This window comes from Equus caballus, chromosome 23 (genome assembly GCF_041296265.1).
Source record: "Equus caballus isolate H_3958 breed thoroughbred chromosome 23, TB-T2T, whole genome shotgun sequence".
NCBI classification, from domain to species: domain Eukaryota; kingdom Metazoa; phylum Chordata; class Mammalia; order Perissodactyla; family Equidae; genus Equus; species Equus caballus.
The window spans coordinates 19,332,089-19,359,616 of record NC_091706.1 but is presented as its reverse complement, the minus strand read 5'-3'; the positions used below and the strand labels follow the sequence as shown (position 1 = coordinate 19,359,616).

The following is a 27,528-nucleotide window of genomic DNA, read 5'->3' as shown; positions in this document are numbered from 1 at the left end:
ATAGAATCTCTATAATTTTACATTAGCTAAATGTTGGTACCCACTCATTGCCTACTGTGTGCACTTCATTCATTTATTTTTTTCTCTTACTTCTTCATTTACAGTTGATTATCAAGACTTTCTTTGCAAACTTCTATTGACAAGATAGCTTGAAATACTAGGGGGATATGTTCTCTAACAAATCTTACATCTTTCATAGATTAAAAATGTGCGAGTGGGGGCCGGCCCCGTGCCCGAGTGGTTAAGTTCACATTCTCCACTTCAGTGGCCCAGGATTTCACTGGTTCAGATCCTGCGCATGGACATGGCACTGCTCATCAGGCCATGTTGAGGCAGCGTCCCACATGCCACAACTAGAAGGACCCACAACTAAAAAATTATGTACAACTATATACTGGGGGATTTCAAGAGAAAAAGCAGGAAATGAAAAAGAAGGTTTGCAACAGTTGTTAGCTCAGGTGCCAATCTTTAATAAATAAATAAATATATAACTATGTACCAGGGGTGCGGAGGGCTTTGGGGAGAAAAAGGAAAAAAAAATTCTTTAAATAAATAAATAAAAATGTGTGAGTGAGTGTTTGTGTGCTTGTGTGTATGCATGGATGGAAGAATTTTCACATCAAAAATGATCACTTATTTCCCAAGATTCTCAGATGACCACTTCTCTTCCCTCCAAAATGATGACTGAGAATTCATTGTGTCTTTTGTGAAGAAACATATCTTCTTTTTTGTGTCCTTTGGAACTAGATTTTATAATTGGTCAATGTTTTGGTCTCTGGGTTCTTCAGAGTAGGTACTGTGGAATACAACTGAAATTTATCTCATCTTAATTTGTCCCAAATCATCCTTAAACATCAACATAATGGAGCTACCCTTGAACTTTCTTATTCTTCAGGTGATAAGCAGGCCATCCCAGGTTAGTGATTATCAACCTGGGAAATATTAGAGCTGTTTCCCCTCTCTCTTTCTCTTCAAGAGCATTCGATGGGTAGACTTTTCCAGGAAGTCAGCAACTCCACGGGAAGCTTCCAAAGACACACATAACAGCCTCAGTGACATCACTTAATCAATACACATTGAGATCTTAACTAAATTTTATTAATTGCTCCGAATCAGTATGACTCACACAAGGGAAAATTAGAAAAGATGTAGCTCAGAATGTGTGATACGAATGACCCTGACACTCAGTCAGTTATCTTTGTTGGCATCTTACCATTCTCTTCTAATACCTCCTTCCTCCCTTGCCTTTCATTTCCTCCCTTCTCTCCCTGAGAGTCAGGCTGGCAGAGTTGGCTTGCTAGTCAGACCTGCCTTCAGACCCCAGCTGTGCTGCTTATAGGTAGGGTAACCACAGATACAGTAACTCTCAGAGTCCTGCTTTCCATGTCTCTACAGTGAGAGAAAATGATTCATCCCTTATGGGACTGGTGTGAAGACTAAATGAGAGGATGTGTGTAAAGTGCACACACAGTGGCTCAGTAAATGGCCATTCCTTCTGCTTCCTTTCTCTGCTCTCCCAATTTCCTCACTTGTTGCCATTCTACCCCATTTCTGAGGCTTTTGCTTTATTTTCCACTCTCTTTTCTCTCTGTTCCACACCTGGAGTGACACCAGGAAGTATTGCCTGGTTTCTGTGATGGCGCTCAAGTTAATAAGCCTTTGAGCCTTGCTGCAGAGAAAACTAGATTCAGAGGGAGGTAGACCTAGATCTCGATGATAGTGATAGAGATGAGTAGAGATGGACATAGAGAGAAGTGATTGTCCATCCTGCCGTGCTGGGTGGCAGTTTTCTTCCTAGTTTAGAGAGAAAAATCTTCTCTTGTTATCCTGTAGACTGACTGACTGATGTATTCATCCTGGGGGATATGATACAAACACAGTTAGCCTTGGCAGAGCAATGCTAGTCAGGGGATTGTCACAAAAGTGGTCTGCATGACACCTGACATGAGGGAGTCCTTCCCTGAAGGCCTTTTAAACCTGAGAAGTCCACTTAACCCAAGAGAGAAGGCAGCAGAGAGCTAAGCAACAAGTCTGTTGCCAACATCAGTCCTCACTAATCACCAGGGAAATGCAAGTCAAAACCACAATAAGACCTCACCTCATACCTCTCTGAATGGCTATTATCAAAAAGCAAGAGATAATACGTGCTGGCGTGGATGTGGAGAAAAGGGAACACTTGTGCTCTGTTGGCTGGAAGGTAAACTGCTGCAGCCACTATGGAAAACAGTATGGAGGTTCCTCAAAAAATTAAAAACAGAAATACCATTAATCCAGCAGTGTCACATCTGGGAATATATCTGTGGATATCTGAGCCCCCATGCTAACTGAAGCATTATTTACAAGAGCCACCTCATGGAAATAACCTAAGTGTCCATTGATGGATGAATGGATAAAGAAAATGTGTATATTCAATGCAATGGAATATTATCCAGCTATGAATAAAATGAAATCCTGTCATTTGTGACAACCTGGAGGAGGGTTAAATGCATTATGCTAGGGGAAATAAGTCAGACAGAGTAAGACAAATACTGCATGATCTCACTTATTTGTGGAATCTAAAAAAAAAACTAACTCATAGATTCAGAATAGATTGGTGGTTGCCAGGATTGAGGGTGGGGTGGGAGGTTGGGGAATGGGTGAACTTGGTCAAAGGGTACAAAATATAAAGTAACAACTAGTTGCCCCAGTCCATACAAAGTAGTTAATTCATCTTATCAGTGTCAATCAACAAGCAAGTAATTTCTCCAAGCCCAGTCCATTTTAAATCCCGACAAACTTGCTCTTCCCTTGTAGTACCCTGAAGGTATTCCAGGTCCTTATCACTCATTAAGTGGGAGAGGCAAAATTATTGTCTTTATTTTTTGGACCAGAAAATGAAGCTCAGAGAAGCGACTTGCCCAAGGTTCCTCAGCTAGAGTGGAACAAAGCTAACTTACAATTCAGCTTCTGATTCCTAGTGCAAGATTGTCTGGTACTCTACCATAACACCAAAGTATTTGCCAATATTCTAAATTCCTATTTAAATTTGATTTAATTCCTAAGTCTGAGGAACTTTGTTTTCATGTATCAGAAGATATCTCTGCAGTTGGTCAGAATTAGGATTGAACTCTCCTATCACATATACACCATCAAGAATACTTACCACCTCAGAAACCTGAGCTTAGTTTCATCCTTCACTTGACTTTCTGAGTCTCTAACGCTGGGGCCTGAGAGATTCTCTTGGGTGTCCAGAGGCACTCAGGTTTCACCAATGTCAATGGGATGGAAACAACCCCCACGGGATTGGGAGGTGTTCAGCCTAGAAAACCAAATGGCCAAGTGTCTATTTCTGCCTACTTTATTTTATGCAGTGTCAGCTTGCTGTATTGGACTACACACACTCCCTGCAATTAAGAAATCCCATACATCCACCCTAAAGCGCCCTATTAAATGTTGCCCTCACCACTGCTACTTGTTAACACTATGTCCACGACTGAGGATAATGCATCACCAGCCTTTCCTCAATTAGACCATGAAAAACTTAGTCTTTATTACACTAATATTCCTTCAATATCTTCTAGAATAGTGTTTCTAATTCTCAGTACAGATTCACACACGATAATGACAAAAGTTTCATGAAGTATACCTTCCATCACTCTGTGTGATACCCTCTGAGATGTCCTCTTCTCCCTTTTAATGAGGGTTATCATGCCCTGAGTAACTTCATAACCCACTAAGGGGTCCTAACCGACAGCTGTAAAATACTGTTCCAGAAAAGCAATGTATACTCCCATTGCATTTATCCAGTAATTCGACAAATGCCTGTCAAGCATCCTCAGTGTTCCACGTGCTGGTGCTGTAGGGTTCACACACATCCATTTTCCAGGAAGTTGTAGTCAGTAAAGTCTCCATAACAAAACGCAATCAGAGAAGACAGTAGGAAGAAAGTGCAGAAGATGCCTCCGCCTGAGCAGATGCAAGAAGGCGTCATAGAAAGCAAGAACTGAGCTGTGCCCTGAAACCTGAAGGGAGCTAAGACCTGGACATGTGGGCATGACTGTGGGAAGGAGGGGACCGGAGGCCTTAACCAAGGGCAGGGGTGGTCTGAGCTAGGGCCAGGGTCCTGTGAGGTCCTGCAGATTGAGAATCTTCTATATGGGATGAGAAGTGCTTGTTTTATAAATGCTGTCCAGTGGCCTGGAAGTGGCAATGGTTAAATGTGCAAGTAAACTCCTTCCATCCAGCCTCTAGCAGGAGAAGGAGAGGCTTCTGTTAGATGTGTCATTGAGCAAAGAGGCACCTGCAGGGAAGCCAGGTCTCAGAGCAGGTGTGGAGGGGACGAGGAGCATCCCAAGAGAAATAGAGGACAATCGTTGTGGGTACAGCCCTGTGGCCTCTCCATACTCACTTACTGGTGGACACCTTTCTTCCCGGAAGAAATGATCAGACGCAAACATTGCTCCCACACTACCTGTACAAATTGGCGACACAGATGGGACCTCTGTCCCCCTGTTCTTGCAAACATCCGTTTTCCAACAGATGGAGAACATGTTCACGATCCTGGAGGTTGAGCCTCAGTGGGAGGGACTCTCCTCTTTGTGTTGGTGCTGCCAGCCTGCCATTGCTTCCCCATCAGGAGACCCAGCAGCCACTCTGAGCATTTTGCTCCGAGAATCTCTTGATGGAGGTCAGTGGCACCAACCCCACAGCACAACTATAAGCATTATTTCTTTAAGTTGTCTCACAAAGTCAGCTGCCTCAACCTTGGGTTAAAAGCAGCCTCAGCCTTGGGTTCGAGTCCCAAGGTTTGTGTGTTGGAGCCTGGCTTCTGGGTTCAGGTCCTTGTCTGGAGGTGGCCTGGCTCAGGAAAGTGGAGTCCCAAAGTGGTTGGAAGGATTGTGCAACTTGGCCACCCCGGAAGAACCGATGCTCAGCTCTGGCCAACAGGAGCCATCCCTGCTAACTAGTCACTGGGCAGTGAGGGCTTGAAGCCCATTTGAGTTTGTCACTGCTGGGACTTGAAGCCCCTTTGAGGGCCCTTTGGTGTTTTGTATTTTGTGAGTGACAGAAGGAGTTGGTCTCTAGACTCACTGAGTCTTATCTTGTAACTGGAACAAGGCGGAGTTAGGTCCTTACAGTCTGAATGTTAACCTTTGAGCTGTGTGGAACAAAGTAGCTGGCCACACCCAGCAGAGGATCCTCATAACCCTCTGTTTCCTCAACAGACAGGCTTCCAGGCCTCTGGGATCTCTCTGTCTCAGTTTCCTTACCAGCCGTCCTTGGGGAAGCTCGATGCCCCTGTTCTTCTTTCCCCCTCACTTCCTGCTGGAGAGGTTCTGTCGGCCTCTCCTCTCCCAGGTTGGACCTTCCTGGGGTCCTTAGTCTCCTTAACCGTCCTCCTCGAGAGGGCAGCTTGGCTTTTGCTGGTGGAGGAAACAAGGCTCGGAACTTGAGAAGACCTCTGTGGTGAGTCACGGAACTCGTGCATGACAGGGGCCAAGGTACTTGCCCTCCTAGCACTTGGTCCGGTTTTTCTTTTACTGGATATTGGATCTGTCAGGGTTTTTTTGTTGTTTTTTGCTTTGCACTAACCTTTTCCAACAGGACCTGCTAAAAATGATGAGCTTTATTTAAAATGATTACATTTCTTTTGCCTAATTATATTTTAAATTAGACTGTGGGGATTGTGAGCACATATAAATCCACCCATCAGGCAATGCTAATTAACCATGGTAAGAGAGACCTCACCTTATATTGGCCAAAATGGGGCAAGCTCATTTGACTGAAGCTGGTGTATTTGCATATGTAATTAGAAACAAAGCGGGCCATGAAAAATTAAACAACCAATGGGAAGTCTATTTAAATTGTTTTTTTTTGGTGAGGGAGATTGTCCCTGAGCTAATATCTGTGCCAGTCTTCCTCTATTTCATATGCAGGATGCCACCACAGCATGGCTTAATAAGCAGTGTGTAGGTCCACACAGGGGATCTACACTCTCAAACCCCTGGCCACTAAAGGGGAGCATGTGACCTTAACCACTATGCCACCAGGCTGGCCGTGCCTATTTTGATTTTTGAGGCTTCTAAACAAGAAAAAAAATCCCATGCTGCCTCTTTAAGCAAAAGTAAATAAACAAATGTGCTGGGGAAAGAAGACCCAATCTGCTGCTCCTCCCTCCTCTCTTGCTGGGCCCCCCAACTTCAACTTCCGCAAAATTCCATATCTGAAACTAAGCAGTGAAAATAGGTAAACTTTTAAAATATTTTAAAATTGTAATGGCTATTTTGGGAAAATTTTGTTCCAGAAAATTCCACCTTAAAAGCGAGGATTCCAAACCTCTTACAATGGCATGCATTCTTTGATTAATACACAGAAGCAGCTAAAAGAGAAAATGACCTTAAAACCAGCTGTAAAAAAGGATCCTTAGAGCAAAAAGAAAAAAATCTTTAAGACAAATCTTTAGCCATCTGAAGAGGTCACAATTTGGATCCAGCATTTTTTATATTTTGTTCCTGAGACATGGCTGAAATTTTTAAAGTTCTGTTTCTGATTGTCCAAATGTCTCTGTCTGTGTGTCTGGATTGTGTCATTTCTAAAGGAGGTGTATTTAATTGACTTAAAATAAGCACTTACGTAAATTATTTCTAAATGTGATAAAAACTAGCCCAGATGTCTTTCCAGTTAACATGATCTAAAATGATCTTTGGTAAATAAAAACTTGTTTAAGTCTATTGGTTTCATTAAAAGAGACATGTCCACAAGTTATCAACATAGGATGTCATATAAACATACATCCTTTATGAGTCAAAGAAACTCATGTTGTCTCTCTTACAGAATTTGTCAACAAAACTAATAACTTAAAATAATAGCTAATTTTGTCTAATTCATAAGGTTTTTATAGGCAATCTAAATATTCATTGGAAACAGGTAAAATAAATAGATGTAAAATGGTAAAAGCTTTGGGGAGAACTTTTAACAATAATGGTGATTTAATATACGTACATACAACAACTTAAAATGATGGTGAACTGCTCTGGTGTCACATAGAGACTTTGTGAGTAATCTGGACATGATTGTTAAAAACAAATGGCTTAAATGTAAGTGAGGTAAGAGTTTATGGATAGAATTTTAATAATAATTATATTTTATAACATATGTATTTAGAATAGTTCCAAAATCTTTTTTGTAAGTTAAAACTTTGAGGTTTTACTCGATTAAATTAAATGATAAAAAATTCATTAAATAGCAAGATAATTTCTAAAAGAGATAAAATGTCAGATAAAGGTTAATCTACTTTTGCCTTCTTATTACAAAACAACTAAAAGATCTTCAGGTCTATTAGTAAACACGTCTTATGTTATAAAAGATTATACTATGAAGTATCATGTTCCTAAATCTTATAAAAAGTATTTATAAATATGCCGACCTACAGAATACTAATGTAAAAGATAGTATATAATTACTTACTTCTTAGTTTTTGCAAACACAGTCAAAGTCCATAATTGCTAAAAGTTCTATTAATACATATGATTAAATTTGGGCCCAGCTTTGTGGCTGAGTTGTTAGAGTTCCACAAACTCCACTTTGCTGGTGCAGGTTCATGGGTTCAGATCCCAGGGGCAGACCTATTTTGCTCACCAGCCACACTGTGGAGGTGTCCCTCATATGAGAATATAGAGAAACATTGGCACAGATGTTAGCTCAGGGCAAATCTTCCTTGGCCAAAAAAAGAAAAAGCTACTAAAAGTTACTAAGGAAACTTCTTTGTATTCAAGGAAAGTAAAATGTATGTTTTCAGTAAAGAAGACATAAAGACTAGAGATATTTTTATTTGTTTTGTTAAAAAAGATAAATTTGTTCTACAGTACTGGAAAAAAAACGAAGGGAGACATAAAACAAATTCTAAATCTAAGAAGCAAGTGACAGAAAGTTTGTGAAAGTAAAAACTAGGATAAAAGAGTTTTATACATAGTTAAGACGACTAAGATTAAAATAAATTTGATTAAATAAACGAGTTTCTATATCAAAAGTAAGTTAAAACAATTAAACATTTGGCTTTCTCTCTCTTAAAAGGATAATCTTCTGAAAGTTTTGGTCTACTCTTGACAAAGAGATTATGAAAGGTTTTTTTTTTTGTTTATCTTTGAGTGAGTCTACTCACAAGACAGAAAATCTATGTTTCGTTAAAATAATTTCCTACGCTTAAGGAGGCTGAATTCCCTATTTTAGAGTCTTCTTTTTAGACTGTTCCACTCTGTCTGTGACAATTTCTGTTATCACCCTGATTAAATGGATAACTAAACATTATTTCCAATGTGACCAAGTGTTTTAAAACCTCTTGATGTTTTTTTGGCTAATTTCCCCAAGGTTCAAATCCTAAGTAAAGTCTTTTTGGGGGTTTCAGTGGGACTCTGAGACTTCTCAAAGAATTTGTTCTTTCTATAAAGTGGGAGATTTTAGACTAGTTAGGCTTATTGCGTGTATTAAATTACTTGCAAAATTATCAAATAAATAATAATAAACCTTTATAGGTTATATTATGTGGGTAAATGTCACTGATATAAGTAGTTCTTGATACCTGTTCACTTCTCAAAGTGCTCCAGATTTATCTGTAGGAAACTCCAAAAACTGACAATAGGGCCTGATACCAGTTCTGTGCAGTTAGTGGAGGTGGCCCTCAGGGTGCCCAACACCAGAAATATGATAGAAGAAATGAAAGATGACCAAGAGATGCAGAGGCAAGCTACTCTGCTTTGGTTGACCCTCCAGTCTGCTGGAGGTCACCTGAAGGAGAAGAAGAAGATGCTACTGGTGAGTGACCCTAGCCCCTACCATGGGACCAGAAGGCCAGCAATGAAGTTGGGGCCTAATCAGTGGCAAGTGCAGACAGGAGGGACATGGGGATTGTCCGAACCAACCCAAGAGAGGGAAGGGATCAGACAAGACCAAGCCATGGCAACTTCCCATGACTACAGATGATATGTGATGGGGCCATGGGGCTCCCCAGTTGGCTCCAGGCAACCAGTCCTCAGCTTCCCAGAAGGGCCCTGGGTAACCTTAGCAGTGGGAGGAGAGCATGTTGAATTTTCGCTCTATACTGGGGCCACACTCCTGGTGTTAAACACCCAACAAAGGAACCCTTTCAAAAAAGAAAGTGTGATATAAAAGGAGTATCAGTAGAGGAGAGACCAGAAGGTTTCTGGAGCCCTTGACCTGTGAAATAGGATCCAAAACATTAGGACGTGCTTTTCTATATCTGCCAGAATGCCCTGTTCCTCTCCTCGGAGGGACACATTATCAAAACTAGGGGCCTCAATAAACTCGGAACAAGTCAAAATAGAAATCCAAGTTCCCAAAAATCGGGAGGTCGAGCTCATGGCCTCGTTAGAAAACGCACCAGTACCTGAAAAGGAAGAAATTCCCCAAACATTCTAAGCTGAGTCAACTCAGAGGTATGGACACAAGGACAAATGGGACAGGCAGCTGGTGCCATACCTGTAGGGGTGGACTAAAAGTAGATAGACCACTGGCCTCTCACATAACAATGCCCCCTAACGTCAGAAGCCATATAATTCCTATAATTGAGAAACTTCTAAAACAAGGAATAATCGGGCCATGTAGCTACCCATGTAACACTCACATTTTACCCATTAAAAAGCCAGGAAAAGGGAAGTACAGATTTGTTCAAGACCTTAGGGCTGTCAACAAAACAGTCCAAGACCCACATCCTGTAGGACCTAATCCTTATACCTGCTGGCTAATCTCCCTGGGACAGCATGTTTCATACAGCGCTAGATTTAAAAGATGCTTTATTTTATGTCCCATTGGACCCTGAGTCCAAAGAGATTTTTGCCTTTGAATGGGAGGACCCAGACTCCCACCAGAATCAACAATACTGCTGGGCTGTCTTAGCCCAAGGATTTAAAAATTCCTTTACAATTTTTGAGGAAATCCTGGGCCAAGATTTAAGGGAATTAAAATTAAAACAAAGCACTGTCTTACAGTATGTGGATGGCATCCTAGCAGCTAGTCCTTCTAAGAAAATCTCTGATGAGAACACGGTGATCATTTTGAACTTCTTAGCCAGTAAGGGATATCAAGTGTCTAAGGGAAAAACTCTGGTATCTCAAGAGACTGTAAAGTATTTGGGGTTTATTATTTTGAAGGGGCAGTACCACCTTCCTCAGAGAGGCAAATGGTAATATATCAACTTCTCTACCAAGAACATGTAGTCCCCTATAAGAATTCGTGAGATGGCTGGGTTCTGCCACACATGGATCCCTAATTTGGGGTTGATTGCTAAGCCTCTCTATGACAAATTACAGGGGCCAGAAACGGACCCCTCTGAATGGGATGAGCTATGTGACCAAGCTTTCAATAAGCTTAGAAACTTACTAATAGAAGCACCTGCACTGGTCTTTCCAGACCTGAGCAAACCATCTGACTTGTACCTTCATGAAAGACAAGGGATAACTCTGGGAGGATTAGCACAAACATTGGGACCCTTAAAGAGAGTGATAGCCTGTTTCTCAAAGCAGCTAGAGACCGTGGCAAAAAGACAGCCTCCATGCCTGAGAGCTGTGACTGCCACCTCTCTGTTAGTTAGGGATATGAACAACTTAGAGCCATGCTGGTGACCCACAGAATTACCTTAGACCAGCGGGAAAAATTCTACTCCTCTACCAGCCCCTATGACAACGCCCATGCTCAGGAGGAAGTAATTACAGAATACGGACCTTTGACCCATGCCCTCAAGAGTGAGGAGCAGGGTAAAAGTAGAGGAGGGATTCTGTCACCAGCCACGGACTCGAACCCGCTTTTCTTGTCCTGCCTAAACTCTAATCTTTTGTGTTTGACCTGATTCTTTTGTCATCTTGAAAGTTACAGACATTCTTCTCTCCAAGAACTTTGGGGTCTTGAGCATATGTGGTTTCAGCTATGCACGAGGAAGAAGCTCTAAATGACAACCACCCTGGACCCAACCACTTTGAACTGGACCAGACCGGCGGAGACCGCAAGCACAGGAATTCCACCTATGCCAAGAGGCGAAGAGTTGTACTAAAGTAACCTGCTCTCATTTATATTGTAAATTCTCCTCTTGGAGGGGCAAAGCAGCCATTTTGAGATCATGCGATGCATGTAAAAGCAAGATTTCAAACCACGCATGTGTAAGCTTCTGCCCACCTCTACATGTGATGATAAAACTTCCCCTTTGAATATTCATCACCTACGCCAAATAAAAGTACCCACCTCCCCATACTCAGGGAATCATAACTTTTGTGAGTTATTCCCTATGGTCTCCATTTTCTTTCCTGCATGCCACAAACAAAATTTCTGCTTTGTGTGACAACTACTTCTGGTGTAGGTTGATTAACTTGCCAAGAAGGGGACACATGTTTTGTCCAGTAACATACCCACCATCCCATAACAAAACTCTGCACAGAAACAAAGACATGCTAACAATTCTAGAACTTTCTGGGAAAGCTATGTTACAACCTACTAGTTAATAGTTCTCAACTTTATGTTTCAAGTACCTAGTGAAGTCTGTCAGCCTCCCGCTAAAAAGTATGGTGAGCGAGGACAGGGAACCACCAGCTTACTCGAACTTTGTGGAAACAGAAGAGATGATAGTTCATTGGATTTTTACTTTTTTTTTTAAATCAACATTTAATAACAGTGTCTTAAAAGCTAATGGAGGCCCTCATAGTCCAGTGAGAAACACCCTTGTCCTATAATTTGCTTTCAGCTTTTGGTTAGTTCTCCATCTCCCTGCTCCATTTCACAGAGCACGTTTTCTCATCTCTGTAACCCCTCAAGGGCTGGCACATGCAATTCACCAAATCACATCCATTCAGCAAAGACGGATCCAATACATGGCTGATTTTAGTCTAAACTGAAATGAGTTTCCCATTTCTATATTGTAGGACACGCACTTCATGACTTTGGTCGTTTGCTTGCTTGATGTACAATGCCCCATCCAGCCTTAGCTGCCAGTTTATTTCATGATTTTGGTGTTGACTTCTGCCTGCCTTTTTGCTTTTGTCTTCTTTCAGGTATCTGGAAAGGAATTATGGTACAGTTCGGGATTTTTGTCAAAAACACAAAACCACCCTTCGGTACATCCTCTGGGGCACCTTATTAGCTGGTAAGTAGCAAAGGGGATGGGATCGAGTGTCTCTTTTCAAGGATTCCCAAAATAAGAGCTTTCTGTGGAAAGAAAAATAAGTCTTCCCACTGCCCTGGACTTCATGGAATCATCTAGAGAGGGAGAGAATCAATCAGGAAGCCCCTCGGGGGCGGTGGGGTGGGGTGGGGGGGCGTCTCAGCGTGGGACACCTGTTCAGAGGGGTTCCCTATCCAGCTTTTGTACCAGCAGCTAACTTTTTAGGTTCCCTACTGCTGTGGCCTTTGTGACTGTGGTGTGGATTTGAGGGCTGGTTCATCACATCCAGGTAAGTGGAAAACATGGTGATAATGACAAGGCAGAAACCTAAGAGTAGGGGAAATATAAGCAATTAATGCTCTACGCAAACACAACACGAGGGGGAGCCTGGGCCCAGGGAGCCCACTCCTCTTGCCTGAAGGCAGGACTGTACTGTCCTCACAGATGAACAGGTCCCCAGTTTTTCTCCCTCCCAAGCAAAGGGATCTGCAGCCCATTTTAAAGAGCACTCATGTCTATAAGGTGGGACCCTCCCACCCAAGTCCAGAGATGTTAACCCAAGACCGCTGCTCCCTGAGGTCAGTGGGACTGCTGGTGCTCACACTGCACGAACAGGGATCAGCCATAAACTATCTGTGTCCCAGGCCAGATGGTGTCTCAGGCTTTGCACGCAATATGGTGAAACCCACATAACTCTACCTTATGGGACAAAAGCACACAGACAGTGTGGCTGTGTCCCCATGAGACTTTATTTGTAGAAGACAGATACAAACATGCAAATACAGCTGTACTTGCCACCTATAAAGCATGTGGCAGCCAGATTTAACCTCGGACCATTATTGCTGACCTTTAACAGGAAACCTTGTTGTTCTTATCCTACAACCTCCTCTTCAAAAGCAGCCCCCTTGGTAGTTGCCCCACCCCGTTCCCTTTCCTGTAGAGATACCGGGACACTTAGAGATTGTTGGTGGGCCTGTTTTCCTGCTCAAGCTTAGGCCAAACCTGAGCTGCAAACCAGGAGAATCCATACCTCTAGTCAGTGGTTGCTTCAAATCCTGGCCTTTCTCTGACGGAAGCTCGCCTGCCGAGTCTGAATGCCAGAAAAAAGTGGTTAGTGCTGAGTGAGAGGCCCGGTGATGAAGTGTCAGGATTCGAGAACTCAGAAGTTTCTATGAGAGAAAAAGACCTAGCATGCTGTCCTCCTAGCGTTCATGGTGACACTGTGAGGGACTTGCTTGGAAAAACAACAGAAGCCCCCAAAATCCACTACTTATAGTCAGAGGAGCCCATAGCCCTATCATGAGCTCTCCCGCCATCAATGCTCCCTTGACTGAACCTCCCCTTGGCGGAGCCGATTGGTGCTGTGGCTGGTCTCCAGCTGGTGCTGATGGTCCCCACCTGTGTCTGCTTCCTGGCAGGTTACCTGGCTATGGTGATCGCCGCGTGTGGGCTCAACTTTCACCGAGCCCTTCCTCTCTTCGTGATCACTGTGGCTGCCATCTTCTTTGTGGTCTGGGATCACTTTATGGCCAAATATGATCATCGAATTGAAGAGCTCCTGTCTCCTGGCAGAAGGTTTCTGGACAGCCATTGGTTCTGGCTGAAGTGGTAAATGCAGTTGGTTCTCTTACTGCCGTTGAGAGGGATCTTTGACTTTTTGAACTCTCTTCCAAAACTGTGTTCTGAAATTGCTTCCTCATTTGTGGGATATTGAAGCTAGAGACAACCTAGGGAATAATCTGCTAAAATGCCTTCATTTTGCAAACAGGAATCAAGGCCTCAATAAGGTAATTACTCATTGGAGATATGTTCAAATGTCCCTACAAACTGCCTTAATTTCAAGTGCCGCTAAATTATAAGATCTTCTCCAAAGGATGGGATGGTTCTCACTTGGGGAGGTAACCCTCTGCTCTAGGCACAAAGCTGGCTTCCTTGGGAGGAAAGGTCTGTGAATTACTAAAGTCAACCCTCTCCTACAGGAGCCTGTGGCCTGCAGGTGACCACTCAGGGCTTTCTAGCAGTTTCTGTCTGTGGGACCTCCTCTCCTTCCAGGTGGCCCTGCTGGGTAGGACCCAGGACCCATTCTCCCCAGCATTGCCCAACTGGGATCTACCAGGAAACTTCACACATCCTTGGCCTAATAAACCAGGGTTGTGCCATCCCAACACAGCACCCTTTCTGGTTCTGCCATCCAAGCTGTGAATCAGCCTTGTCATGCCCACCTGATTCCTCAGGGAGTTGAATCCAATCTAAAGACCCACTTGACTCTCTGGGGCTCAGGTGAGGTCCCCCAACTGCAGAGAATGCATTTCAAGCTCTCCCTTAAAGGGAAGAAAGTAACGCCTCACCCATCTTCCAAACTGGAGATGAGGACTCTCCATAGATTTCTCAAAGAAATCATCAGACTTCTTTCCAAACATCCGTTCTTCTCTCTGACCCCTTTAGATGTCCTTGAAGGGCCCAAGGGTTGTGGAATGAGGGGGACACATTGCTTAATGTTTTGGCTATTTGCCTTTATAGCCACAACAAAAGAGGGTCTCTTGCAATTTCTAGAAGCATAACCTCCTGGTGCCAGAGTCTGTTACTCGTAATATTTTTTGCTTGTTAGTTGAAACCTGATTATGATTTTCAAGCTAGTACTTGAATGTGACAAATGTTGCCACAAATACAACAAATGATACCCCCTTTCTGGTTCTCTCAGGGTGATTTGGAGCTCTCTGATCCTGGGAGTTGTTTTCTGGCTGATCTTTGACACCGCCAAATTGGGGAAATGGCAGCTGGTGTCCTTCGGTGGACTCATAGTGTACGTTATCCTGCTATTTCTATTTTCCAAGCACCCAACCAAAGTAAGTATCAAATTGATATTTTTGGGTTTTTTCCCCCTTTTTTCTCATGTGTAAATTGCTCTAAATAATGAGTGTGAGAGAATTTAATTGTTATTCAGTATTTTTCTTACCTTGCTGTGATATTTTGAGTGGCTAGGGGGCCCTTCTTCCTGAACTTTCATAGAATTGTCACTTTCTTATTGTTCATTCTCAGTAATTTTCCAGTCACACGTTCAGTGAGATGTTCTGTCCGCCAAGTCCAATTTCTGCTCCTGTACCCTCCTCTCCCCGTCAAATACACATTCAAAGAAAACTCACCCATTTTCGTCCAGATTTCCCCCACCAGCAAATAATCTAATATTCTACCATTGGATCCTTCAGTTTATCAAATTTCCTTTTGCAATTTTGGCTGTTTTACTCCAAAACTTTGTCCTTAAACAGTTTTGTTCACATTAAATTCCCTTCTCATCCTTGTTCTGTCAGTCAGTAACCCAATACATGGGCAAAATTCTGAGACATTGATTGTTCACATATGAATCATAATGACAAATCCTGGAAGACTTACTGGCTGAAAGCTTCACCCCTCGAAACAAGGATTAGTCAGAGACCAAAGTCACCTAATGTGATCCAAATTCTTTGCCCTGTGAAGATCTCCGCTGTGTTCTATGCCTCCAATCCCATAGTTCTTTGCAGCAGGCTCCTCTCTGCACCAAAAATGAAAGAAGCTGATTGTCCATGACTCTGCTCTTCCTGGGTATGTGTTATAGATAATTGGTTGCTTTTACAGTGAAATGAGAACCCCTCGACAGGGTGGAATTTCTTTCACTTGATTCACTTACATTTTGTCAGATCAACAAACCTAGGATGCACAGAGAAGTCATATTTTGCCTCTCCATCTTCCAGAAGGGCAAATAATTATATGTATCAAATATTTACAGCATGACCATCAAGGCTAGATCCTTCCTGCTTATGGCCCTGCTAAGACTACTCTTTGGGTCTGAGTCATTTTACATAATGGTTCCATACTCCCCTGAGAGTGATGGCTTCAAACTCAGGTTTAGAAAGAGGGAATACAACCCTGAGATTTCTGCATATGAATCTATCAAGGGACTCTCTGATCAAGACTGCTTGGGCCTCCCAGATAAGGGGGGTCAAAGGCCACGTGTGAGAAGCTTCCAAGGAAACAGTGAGGCTCTGGGCGTTTATGCTCAGGTCAGCATTCATCCTCTAACAAGATACGTCTCTCTCCATCTTTCTCCATAGGTACACTGGAGGCCTGTCTTTTGGGGAATTGGGTTACAGTTTCTTCTTGGGCTCTTAATACTAAGGACTGGCCCTGGACTTAGGGCTTCTCAGTGGTTGGGCAAACAAGTTCACGTAAGTTGGGTTCAAAAGAACATCTTACTTTTATAGTGCTTTCAACATTTGAATATAATCCTCAATATATGTTGGAAATAGGTTTGTATGTCTGCTTGAGTTGACTCAAATTTTAATATCATGGCATGAGTTAGACAAACAATTTTATGTGAAAAATGTTAATCTGTCCAGTTTATTAATATTATTGTTGCCCCTCACCCATACCATCCACTGCATCACTCCCCCATCCCAGTTGCCCCCTTCATCCTGCCCAAGGGTGGCACACTTCTAAGGAGGTTCCACAAACAGAGACACAAGCTCTCTTTGCATCCAGTGGTCAGCAGTGACACCCATGTGCCACCTATTGCTTCTGGTGCAAATCACCACACCCAGCTTATTCTTTAGCACCCTGGAGTCACATTAAATGTTAGAAATGCCGGGAAATCTGTGCACAGTTCTAGTTCAAAAATACACTTCCAGGCCACCCACTGGAGGGAGAAAAGCTGAGAAAATTAAATCTCCAAGGCTATCCAACAAGTTTGCTGGGTCCTCACTCTCTGTAGAGCCTGATGGGTCCTGGGGACATTAACCACCGCTTCAGGGGTTATAATGGTCTCCTCTTGCCCTTCCTTTATGTCAGACCTTCTTGGAGCACACTGACGCTGGTGCTTCCTTTGTCTTTGGCGAGAACTACACAGACCACTACTTGGCATTTAAGGTAAAGCCAAACCCTTTTCTATGGAGTCACGTCCTTTTCAGTAACTTCTCAGTCTTCATGGATGTTCGGATGGAACCCAACAACCAGAAACCAGGCGTATAGCTGCTAGGCATGTGATAGGTGCACAGCACACCACTGTCCGTTCTCATTGCAATTTTATCTGAAGTCGGTGGATTGCAAACATATTGCTTTGTTACTATAGGATTAAGGGAAACATGTGGAGGAGTTTGAAATATTCAAATACCTTTGGAGGGCTTTAGTGCTGTATGAGATACTTATGAAAAGTCATATGGGGCAACAGTATCTGAGATTTCAGGGAAAAGAACGTTAGATACCTGGCCATGAACAGGCATATGGCCAATAATGGCTTCCAGGTCCAGGATCGGTGACAGGTCTGCACTCAGGAAACCCTCAATCTCAGGCCAGCCAGGACAGCTGGTCACCCACATCAGCCTCTGTTCTTCCAGAACCATCCTCGTGCTAAACCATTCCCATTTTCCTTCAGCACAGCCTTTGCCTAGGGAGGCCTGGGGGCTGGACCTTCTCCCAGCCAAAGAGGGATGTTATTTTGCAGAGGAAAGCCAAACTTGCCCCGTGCCTGGGCCTCATCAATTGCCCCCCTGAGGATCCCACAAACCCCAGGAAGTCACTGTCCTCTGGGAAGTCCCTACAGATGCCGGTCGATGAGTCAGAAAGATGCATTTGGCTTGTTCTTCAGCTTTCCTTTTTGAGGTGTATTATTGTTCCTACACTTCTAAACTGTCTTCCCACCTAGGTACTCCCAATTTACCTCCAAATTACCCCAGTTTCAGTTAGGCCAACTGATAGGCTGGATATTTTCTTAAACTGCTGTTTTGATGCCTTGGTGCTGAGATAACTAAGCCATCTCTGAAAGGTCAAGTGTTTACATATTGACCTGGAAATATGCTCATATTGTGATCTGAATCCTGAATTGGAAAAAACTAAAGTCACAAAGAAGGCGTGACTTGCTGCCCAGATTCCACCAGTGTCTTCAGACCCCCCTCCCACTCCCCCCAGGGCAGTAGCCTCCATCCTCTCTGCCAGCACAGAATCCCTGTGGGCACATTCGAGAGATGAGCCCCTTTGACTCCCTGATACTTTCAGGAAGGCTCCGCCTGCCTATTAAAGCCAAGAAAAGCACGTAAGTGCATGAGCTCTGAATGATGGCGCAGAAAGTCTTTTCACATATAGTGCTAATAGAGTTTCCTAAATTGGATCCTGTACAAATTGTCCTCCGTCATTCTGAGTCTCTGGTGGCAGCTTGTCCCTGGCCATTTAGCTGGGGAGCAGAGGGGAAGGGGTGTGGAGAGGTAGGGGTGGGGAGGGACTGAGACCACAGCTCTGTGTGGTTTCTGCAGGGGAGACACGGCTCCCTGTAGACACATAGCCTGCATTGAAGGCACCCAAAGAGCATCAGGAAAATAGTATCTAGGAAAGGATAAGTGGTGAAGCTAATGGCTGTTTAATATCAGAACAAGAACATCTGCCAGTGGCCTTCAGTTTAATAAGCCTAATTACTACAAATTCCTCCAAACCTTCACTCCTTCTCTGAGACACTAAAGGAAGAAAAGATGATTATAGCAGAGGGGGAAAAAATGTCATTTCTGATGAAATATACTCAAGCTTATCCAGAGCAAATTAGAGTAAGAGACTGTAGATGCAACAGCTGCCTGATAAAGTGTTGTTTAGTTCCAGAGGAGTTTCTAGTACTTTTATGAAGTTTCAGAGGGGAAAAGGAGGTAGAAAGAAGGAGACTGATCTGAAACCTACTAATACTCCTGAGGCCAACGGTAGCCCATGATTGCTTTCATCTCCCCCTCCAGTTCCTGCCAATGGTGGTTTTCTTCAGTGCCGTCACGTCCATGCTATACTACCTTGGACTGATGCAGTGGATCATTAGAAAGGTACGGGACCAGAGGGATGGGTGACAGCTGTAGAGCTGATTATTTCAGGGACAAAGTCCTAAATACCTTTTATTCAGGGTTTTCCAAAGTGCCTTATCTTCGTACCAAGACTCACCATCCTCCCCCAAGTTACTGGATTCATACCCAAAAATCCTACATGTGTCCCTAGAAGGAAGTCTATCTCAGGGACTTCTGACAGGGCTTTGACTTGCAACCCACTTACATCTTTATGAAACCTTAGCAATTGCTTCTTTAGCCACAGAATTGACTCCCACAGGTCCCACACCTGCCGGGGAAAACAGCATTGTCCTTAACCTTGGGAGCACCCTGTGCCTTATGCAGAGTCACTCTTTTCCACAGGAGGTTCCAAAAGGGGGCACTCTGGTCTGGATGCTGCTAGAGAATCAGAGCAACAAGGGGAAGCTGCTTTTCTCCCCTGAGGGAGTTTTATAAGCAAACTAAGTTCTTTTTAAATGTCTAAAAAGCCAAAATCATTTCTTCTGCTGCAGCAACCATCAGTCCTACAGTCATATATTAGATCAGAAACCTATTAAATTTTTAAGCTAATTTGAATGCGCGTGAGAGCAATACAGTGCACACAGGGTTTGGGAACATCTTTTGATCCCTGTCAATAAAGAAAATGGAGAGAGAGAGAGAAAGAACAGAAGACTGGTGGAATTCACAGTTTCAGCAAGAGCACCAGGGCCCATAATTTTCCAATTGTCTGTTTAAACATTCAGAATTACTGTGCTCATGTCTAAGGAGAGGGAATGTCACAGGAAGTCCCCATCCTGAGGTGGGCACCACAGTCTCCGGTTGGAGGGGCCACTGCAAAAGTGGGACCATAAACCATGTTCGAGTGAGTGTTAAGTAGAAAAGGCCAAATGCCAACTACACCCCACTACTTATTAGCTGGGTGTTTTTTGACAAAACAACTAAACTTCTGTGCCTTGGTTTCCTCTTCTATCAAATGGGTATAATTATAGGACCTCCCTCAAAGAAAGTTACTGTGCGGATTAAAGCATTACTCAGATCAAGGTCTCAAAACTGCCTGGAATGCAATAAGCCTGCTGTGACTGTTGGCAATTATTATAAACTATAACTCATCCACAACGTTTCAATATAAATTCATTTGCATGATGTTGAGAGTACGTACAATGACTCAGACTTAGCCCTCCCATAGGAGGGTGTGATTGGCCTGCTCTAAGGACTAGGTAAGATGTCCTCACAGTTAGCACATTGCTGGCGTGCCCACAGTTATTGAAGCCTCAGCGTTTTCCTGCAAAGATTTTGTCCCTACTGTGATGTTTTGTGTATATAAATAGCTCTTCACTGACTTTGTCCCTTGTCCCCGTCTAGATTGGATGGCTCATGCTGGTTACTATGGGATCATCTCCTGTTGAATCTGTAGTTGCTGCTGGCAATATATTCGTCGGATATGTAAGTTGTAATATCAAGAAAAAAAAACAAAACAAAACAGCTCTGAAATGGACTCTCTTTCCTCAAAGTAGAATAAAAATGTATGATGGTTTTATTTCTTTTAGTGTAGAGGACAGTATGGCAAAATAAGGAGCCCTCAGGATTGACAAAGTCCAGATTCCAGAGAAAAATAAAAGAGAGAAAGAGAGATCCCTTCCAAGAGTCTCAGTGCAAGAACGCGGCATTGGGGTTCTGGAAATTTGATGGAGAGGACGAAAGATTGAGTCATTTTGTCAAAGTATCGGACTTATGCATAGATGCTCAACCAATCCTTTCTGAGCTTATAGAGTTGTTGAGGCCTCTGGCCCACCCTTCAGAGGCGAGCAGCTCATTCACTCACATGGAGCTCACCACTATCTCGAGCCTGCAAACCCGTAGCAGGCAGCCTCACCTGCTGTAGTGTAAGGCTGGGGCGATGAAAGAGACCAGGAAAGGCTCCCACCGATGACCGTGCAGCTGTATAGATAGATACCTGAGTTCATTCTCAACTTGTCTGAACTGGCCAACAGTCTGTCTTTGCTGAGCCTGAAGAACAATGCTGACGAGCAAAAGCATTTTCACTCCCTGATCCATCCCATGGTTAGATGCTCTTTTGCCTGAAGTCCATTTAAGCAAAGAAATGTGATGCAAAAGGGGTGTCTCTCAAAACAGCCGCATTCCTAAGGGGCAGATGAGTGAGAAATAGTCATAATCATCCTCATCACTCCGCACATGGAGCTTCATGCAGAATGGAGTCACGTACCAAGGAAACCAAGTGTGACGGCTCGCTAGCATGGCTGCCCAAGGAAATTGGATTTGAAGCAAAAATAGTCGCCCCGAAAAACACATGGCCCCAGATCCCAGGCTTACGACTGGCTCCAGACAGCTGAGCCTTCTTATCGGCCAGCCCAGCTTGCTAACCTGGAGCACGGGCTTCAGAGCAGGGACCATGCTTCCTTCTGTAGGAGTTCAAATTGTTGTAATTACAGTCGTAAGATCTCTCCAGGCTAATTAGGGCACAATCTTGAGTTGATTCCTCCTACCTGTGGTATAAGAGGGCTCAAGTACTGAATTTCTATTCAGTCCAAAAATTGACGCTCAACACATTCACTCTTGTAGAACAATTAGAAATAATAGGGGAAAATTGTAAAATTGCACACATGCTCAATTTGATACCTAATATGCTAAAGTTCAGCTATTATTTATGAAGAGCCCCAGGCTGCAGGCCGCCTGCCCTACTTGAGGGGACTCAAGCCTTTAGAACAGCACTCTACCTGATTCCTTTACACTCAAAGGGGAAGAGTGAGTCTCAGTTAGGAAAAGGCCTCTGGACACCTGTCCTTGTTTGCTTTTTCTGCTCATGTCTCTATTTCCCTGTGGTGTCAGCAAAGAGGTTTAAGGTCTGTGGAGATGAAGCTGGAAGACAGGACATCACAGAGGCTTGGGAATCCCCAGTTCTCAAGGCCAGGCCACTGGGCAGAGTTACCTGGCCAATGGTGTTCCAACCTTAGAAAAGTGTCCCCAGCCAACAGAGTCCAGTCCCAGGCTAAGTGGGGGCCTTGTGTGAATCGGCCTTGCACACTCTGCAAACTTTATGCATGATTCTGCACACACACTCACCTAGAGTTCAAATGACACGGACAGCTAGGGTGTAGGCTTTCAAACTCCAGCATGCACCAGAACCACCTGGAAGGCTGTTAAAACAGGATTGCTGGCCCCACCCCCAGAGTTTCTGATTCAGTAAGTCTGAGAATTTGCATGTCTAAGGAGTTCCCAGGTGATGCTGATGGAGCTGGTCTCAGGTCTTCTCTTAGAAATACTGCTTTAGAGGGTGGAATTTTGAATAGATTGGCATACCCTCCTAAGACTTAAAAGGGAATGCTTAATCTGGTCACTCTGTGTTTCCAGACGGAGTCTCCACTGCTGGTCCAACCGTATATACAACATGCCACCAGGTCTGAACTCCATGCAATCATGACTGCTGGGTTCGCTACCATCGCTGGAAATGTCTTAGGCCCATACATTTCTTTTGGGGTGAGAATGTTTTGGTACCAATTTATGGGAAATACAACCTCTTCTTTCTTTGCTATTGTCATTTTTTTTCTTTACCATTGCTGCTGGATAAGGAGGCCAAAAGAGTGTCCTTTTTGCTATATGGTTGGTCACCGTTCCTTTGGCATTTGAATGGAGTGCCCAAAGGAGCTTTGGGGCTTCACTTTTATATCCCTGCCACCTAAATGTGAATCCTATCCGACCACAGCAGAATACAATCACATTGTGAGGCTACTTTGGCTGAAAATATATATCTGCAAAGAAACAACCTATTACTCTAGTAAAGGTAATCTAAACCAGAGATCAGCAAAGTATGGCTCATGGGCCAATTCCAGATAATTCCTCTTTTCTTATAACTGAAGTTACACTGAAAACCGGCTACTCCTATTTGTTTCTCTATGGCAGTTTTCATGCTACAAAGTTGAGTAAATGTAAGCCAAAAACCCAAAAATATTTACTCTCTGCTCTTTTACAGTAAATGTTTTCTGACCCTGATCTACAGCAGTGGTTCTCAAATCTTACTGCACATTAGAATCACCTGGGAGCCTTTAAAAGCCCAAATACCCAGGCCCATCCCCCAGAGTAATTAACCCAGAATCACTTGGGGTGAGACCCAGGCGTCAGCATTTTTTTAAAGCTCCTCAGATTCCAATGTACAGACCGTTGAGAGCTGGTGGTCAATAGCATAGGGATGGAGAGCCTATGGTAACTGGTGCATGTGCCCCAAGCACAGAGACAACAAGCCACACATAGATGTAACCCCCATGGGAGAAATGAGATCAGTAGCAGCCGGGTGACCCAGGCGACTGGGCATTCTTACAGGATAGGCGAGTTTCACTCCAGGACTTCACCTGGGCCTCGGACGTTGATGATCAGGAAGAGGGAAGAAGGAAAAGGGTGAAGGAGACCTCAGGAACAGCACTGTCACTGGATCCCCAGATGATCCACTCTGCCACCACTGTGGGAACACCACCTGCAGAAATGGGCTGGGTGGAATGGGCGTGGGGAGGGGGTGCTGATTCTGGAATTCTGAAAAGATAGGAAAGAGGATCCAGAACCAATAAGGGTGTGGGGTGAGGAGGACCTGCAGTGAGGAGAGCAGAGATGCTCACAGATCACAGGGACTCTGCGTAAATGAGTGTTACATAAAGGCACAAACTTTCAGCAGAGCACAAGGAAGACGGAGAGGGTTGTATCCATGCCTGCAGCCCCAGACATCCCCGTCTAAATCAATGATGTGATGAAATACGGGCTCTATGGACTGTTTGAACATTCCAAAGGACCACAGAGAGGTGGAGGGATCTGTGAAAGCTCCTACAGCAAAGGATCCTCTTCTGACATGATCTGACTTTGGTTTTGTGCTTCTCCCCAAGGATGTGGTCAATTCACAGATTCCTACCTCCTCCCTCTGAGTCTCATGGTGATGCCAGCTTGGCTCCCTGAGCTCCTCCAAGCCTCCAAAGAAACAGTGTTTTCTGGCATAGACGCAGTTCCTGCCCTTCTCTTCCCTAGTGAGGCTTTTGGGCCATTCTTCCTGAACACAACAGAAAAGCTAAACCTAAGTTGGCCTTCTTTCTCCTAAAATCACAGATTTCACCTGCCCACTTATTAACTGCTTCAGTTATGTCAGCGCCTGCGTCATTGGCTGTGGCTAAACTCTTTTGGCCTGAGACAGAAACACCTAAAACAACCCTGAAGGATGCCATGAAAATGGAAATGGGGTAAGTGAGACACATTCACCTCATTAATGACTATACAAGCTGAGGGGGGTGGGGAACAGGTCCAACTTCAAAGAACAGCAAAGAATTGACAAAGAGCACAGTGAATTATGGTATTACAGTGAATTTAATTCCCACTGACTATTAGACTTCACCCCAAAAAATCTTGTTTCAACCCTTGAAAACCATTTTTTATTGAAATATAGCTGATATACAGTGCTATTTTCCGGTGTACAACATGGTGATGGACCTTTATATACATTATTAAATGATGACTATAGCGAGTCTAGTAACCGTCTGTCACCATACAGTTATTACCATATTACTGACTGTATTCCTTATGCTGTACATTGCATCCCCATGACATTCATTTTATAACTAGAAGACTATACCTCTTAATACCCTTCACCTGTTTTGCCCACCCCCCTCCCCTCTAGTGACTATCACTTTGTTCTATATATCTATGAGTTTATTTCTGTTTTGCTGTTTACTCATTTGTTTTTTAGATGCTACATACAAATGAAATCATACAGTATTTGTTTTTCTCTGTCTGACATTTCACTTTGCATAACACCCTCTAGGTCCATCCATGTTGTTGCAAATGGCAAGATTTCATTTCTTAAGGCAGAATAATATTACACATCATTTTTATCCATTCATCTATCAATGGGCACTTAGGTTGCTTCCATATCATGGCTATTGTAACTAATACTATAAGGAACATAGGGTTGCATATATCTTTTTGAATTACTGTTTTCACTTTCTTTGAATAAACACCTAGAACTAGAATTGTTGAATTGGATAGTTCTTCTATTTTTAATTTTTTGTGGAATCTCAATACTGTTTTCCATAGTGACTGCACCAATTTATATTCCCAACAACAGGGTACAAGTGTTCACATCCTCGCCCACAGTTATGTCTTGTCTTTTTGATAATAGCCATTCTGACAGGTGTGAGGTGATAACTCATTATAGTTTTGATTTGCATTTCCCTGATGATTAGTGACGTTGAGCATCTTTTTCCATATCTGTTGACCCTCTGTATGTCTGCTTTGGAAAAATGTCTATTCAGGTTCTCTGCCAAGTTTTTAATTGGATTTTTTGTTTGTATCCTATTGAACTGTAGGAGTTCTTTATGTGTTTTGGATGTTAACCCTGAATTGGATATATCATTTGCATATATCTTCTCACATTCACTATGTTGCCTTTTGGTTTTGTTGATGGCTTCCTTCATTGTGCAAAAGCTTTTTAGTTTTATGTAGTTCCATTTGTTTATTTTTGTTATTATTACCTTTGCCTGAGGAGACGGATGATACATAAAAATATTGCTAAGACCAATGTCTAAGAGCTGACTGCCCAAGTTTTCTTTGAGGAGTTTTATGGCTTCAGGTCTTACATTCAAGTCTTTAATTCATTCTGAATTTATTTTTGTGTATGATGTAAGAAAGTGGCCTCATTTCAGTCTTTTGTGTGTAGTTGTCTAGTTTGCTCAACACCATTTGTTGAAGAGATTGTATTTTCCCCATTGTATATTCTTGTCTACTTTGTCATAGATTAATTGACCATGTAAGCAGGGCTTTATGTCTGTGCTCTCTATTCTGTTCCATTGATCTCTGTGTCTGTTTTTGTGCCAGTTCCATACTGTTTTGATTACTATAGATTTGTAGTATTGTTTGAAATTGGGGAATGTGATGCCCCCAGCTTTATTCTTCTTTCAAAAGATTGCTTTGGCTGAAAACCTTTCTAAATACCTGAATGTCATTACATTTCCTGGACTTCACTGAGATATTTTATTTTAAATATAGGGTGGTGTTCATTTAGCCTTGATTTAAGACTGTTGCAAAACCATTGGATGACTATTTCTGGAAGTGTCTTATATGATAGAGAAATAAGGTGTGATATAGGTATACTTAATCCCTCTTTAGTTCATTTTCTTTTGCCCTGTGCAGAAGAAAGAAGAAGGGTGGAAAAGACTAAGGGATTTAGGATGTTCAAAAGCGTTTCCTTAAATAACAGAAGCCATCAACAAACATGTTTCTGAGATTCACCTCTTGTTTATATGTGGGTAAAGTCATAACCATGAATGAAAAAGCAAGTTGTCAAAGAATATATATATATATATGTGGAATATGTATGATTCCGCTTATAAAGTTAGCAAATATGTGAACCTACATGACATATTATGTATGGATGCAGACATGTAGGGAAATTGAAAAGAAAGGGAATGAGAAGCAACTTCTAGGGAGCCAGTTACCTCAGATTAAAGAGGATGAGATTAAGGAAGGGCACTGAGGGGGAGGGGGCCCAAAGGTGAGGGTGACCTTCCATTTCTTAGGTGATGGATGTTCAGGCCTTCCTTGAATTATTAGAGCTTATACCATGAATATTTTATAAATATTCTCTGGTAGCTACTTTTAATTAAATATAATTTTAAAAACCTATAATATTTTATCTTTCCCCAACTTTTTAACTATAAGTGCCCCCAAATTAAAAGAGTAGTAAAACAGTTATATACCCAGAAGCCTATCACCTACACTCAGTAATTATACATCCCGTCATGATTTCATGGAATCCAGGTGAGGGCTTTGACCAAAGCGTGGGCCTGAGAGTTTGTCTCTCCATCCGAATGAGCTCTGATTACCCCATATCTGCACCTGTGATGTCCATCTGCTGACAGCTCCTTGGTAATTCTGCCATTGCTATTTTTTGATAAAGTGATTCGAGGAATCTCCTAGAAGCTGCATCATATGGAACATCGTCATCCATCTCCCTGGTGGCAAACATCGCTGTGAATATGATTGCCTTCCTGGCCCTGTTGTCTTTTGTCAATGCAGCTCTGTCCTGGTTTGGAAACATGTTTGACTATCCACAACTGAGTTTTGAGGTATATTCTATCACATTTTTTCTCCATCTTGTTTCTGTTCATCTTTGTTTAAAAACAAATTAGGTTTGGGTGTTCCTGGGAGCATACTGTTTAAGTTAACATGCTCTGCTTTAGTGGCCCAAGATTTGTGGGTTCAAATCCCAGGCATGGACCTACACACCACTCAAGAAGCCATGCTGTGGCAGCATCCCACATACAAAATAGAGGAAGACTGGTACAGACGTTAGTTCAGTGACAACCTTCCTCAAGCAAAAAAAAAGAGGAAGATTGGCAACAGATGTGAGTTCAGGGCCAATCTTCCTCACCAAAAGTAAATTTTAAAATTCATAAAATAGATTTGTGAATCACCTTCCCTAACTGCCTCTAGTGCACTCTTACACCAGCACAAACCTAACATGTGTCCCCTATCTTCCTACAGCTCTTTCTCTGTCTCCTGTCACCCTGCTTCCCC

General features: G+C 42.9%; 1 protein-coding gene across 3 annotated transcripts in view; it reads left to right on the top strand.

The window, feature by feature from the left end:
- LOC111772074 (solute carrier family 28 member 3-like) overlaps window positions 1-27,528 on the top strand; it is a 42,481-nt gene that overhangs the window by 5,270 nt on the left and 9,683 nt on the right. The window contains exons 1-12 of one of the 3 annotated variants that reach the window (XM_023635012.2): window positions 2,687-5,445; window positions 10,861-11,042; window positions 12,033-12,124; window positions 13,561-13,750; window positions 14,844-14,988; window positions 16,231-16,344; window positions 16,964-17,041; window positions 18,886-18,966; window positions 20,326-20,406; window positions 22,333-22,458; window positions 24,067-24,197; window positions 26,909-27,077. In XM_023635012.2, coding sequence (XP_023490780.2) covers window positions 10,918-11,042; window positions 12,033-12,124; window positions 13,561-13,750; window positions 14,844-14,988; window positions 16,231-16,344; window positions 16,964-17,041; window positions 18,886-18,966; window positions 20,326-20,406; window positions 22,333-22,458; window positions 24,067-24,197; window positions 26,909-27,077 — 1,332 coding nt within the window. In that variant the 5' untranslated portion in view covers window positions 2,687-5,445; window positions 10,861-10,917. Of the gene's footprint in view, window positions 1-199; window positions 11,043-12,032; window positions 12,125-13,560; window positions 13,751-14,843; window positions 14,989-16,230; window positions 16,345-16,963; window positions 17,042-18,885; window positions 18,967-20,325; window positions 20,407-22,332; window positions 22,459-24,066; window positions 24,198-26,908; window positions 27,078-27,528 lie in introns of those variants that run through there. The other 2 variants (XM_023635011.2, XM_023635013.2) reach the window with 2 other exon arrangements.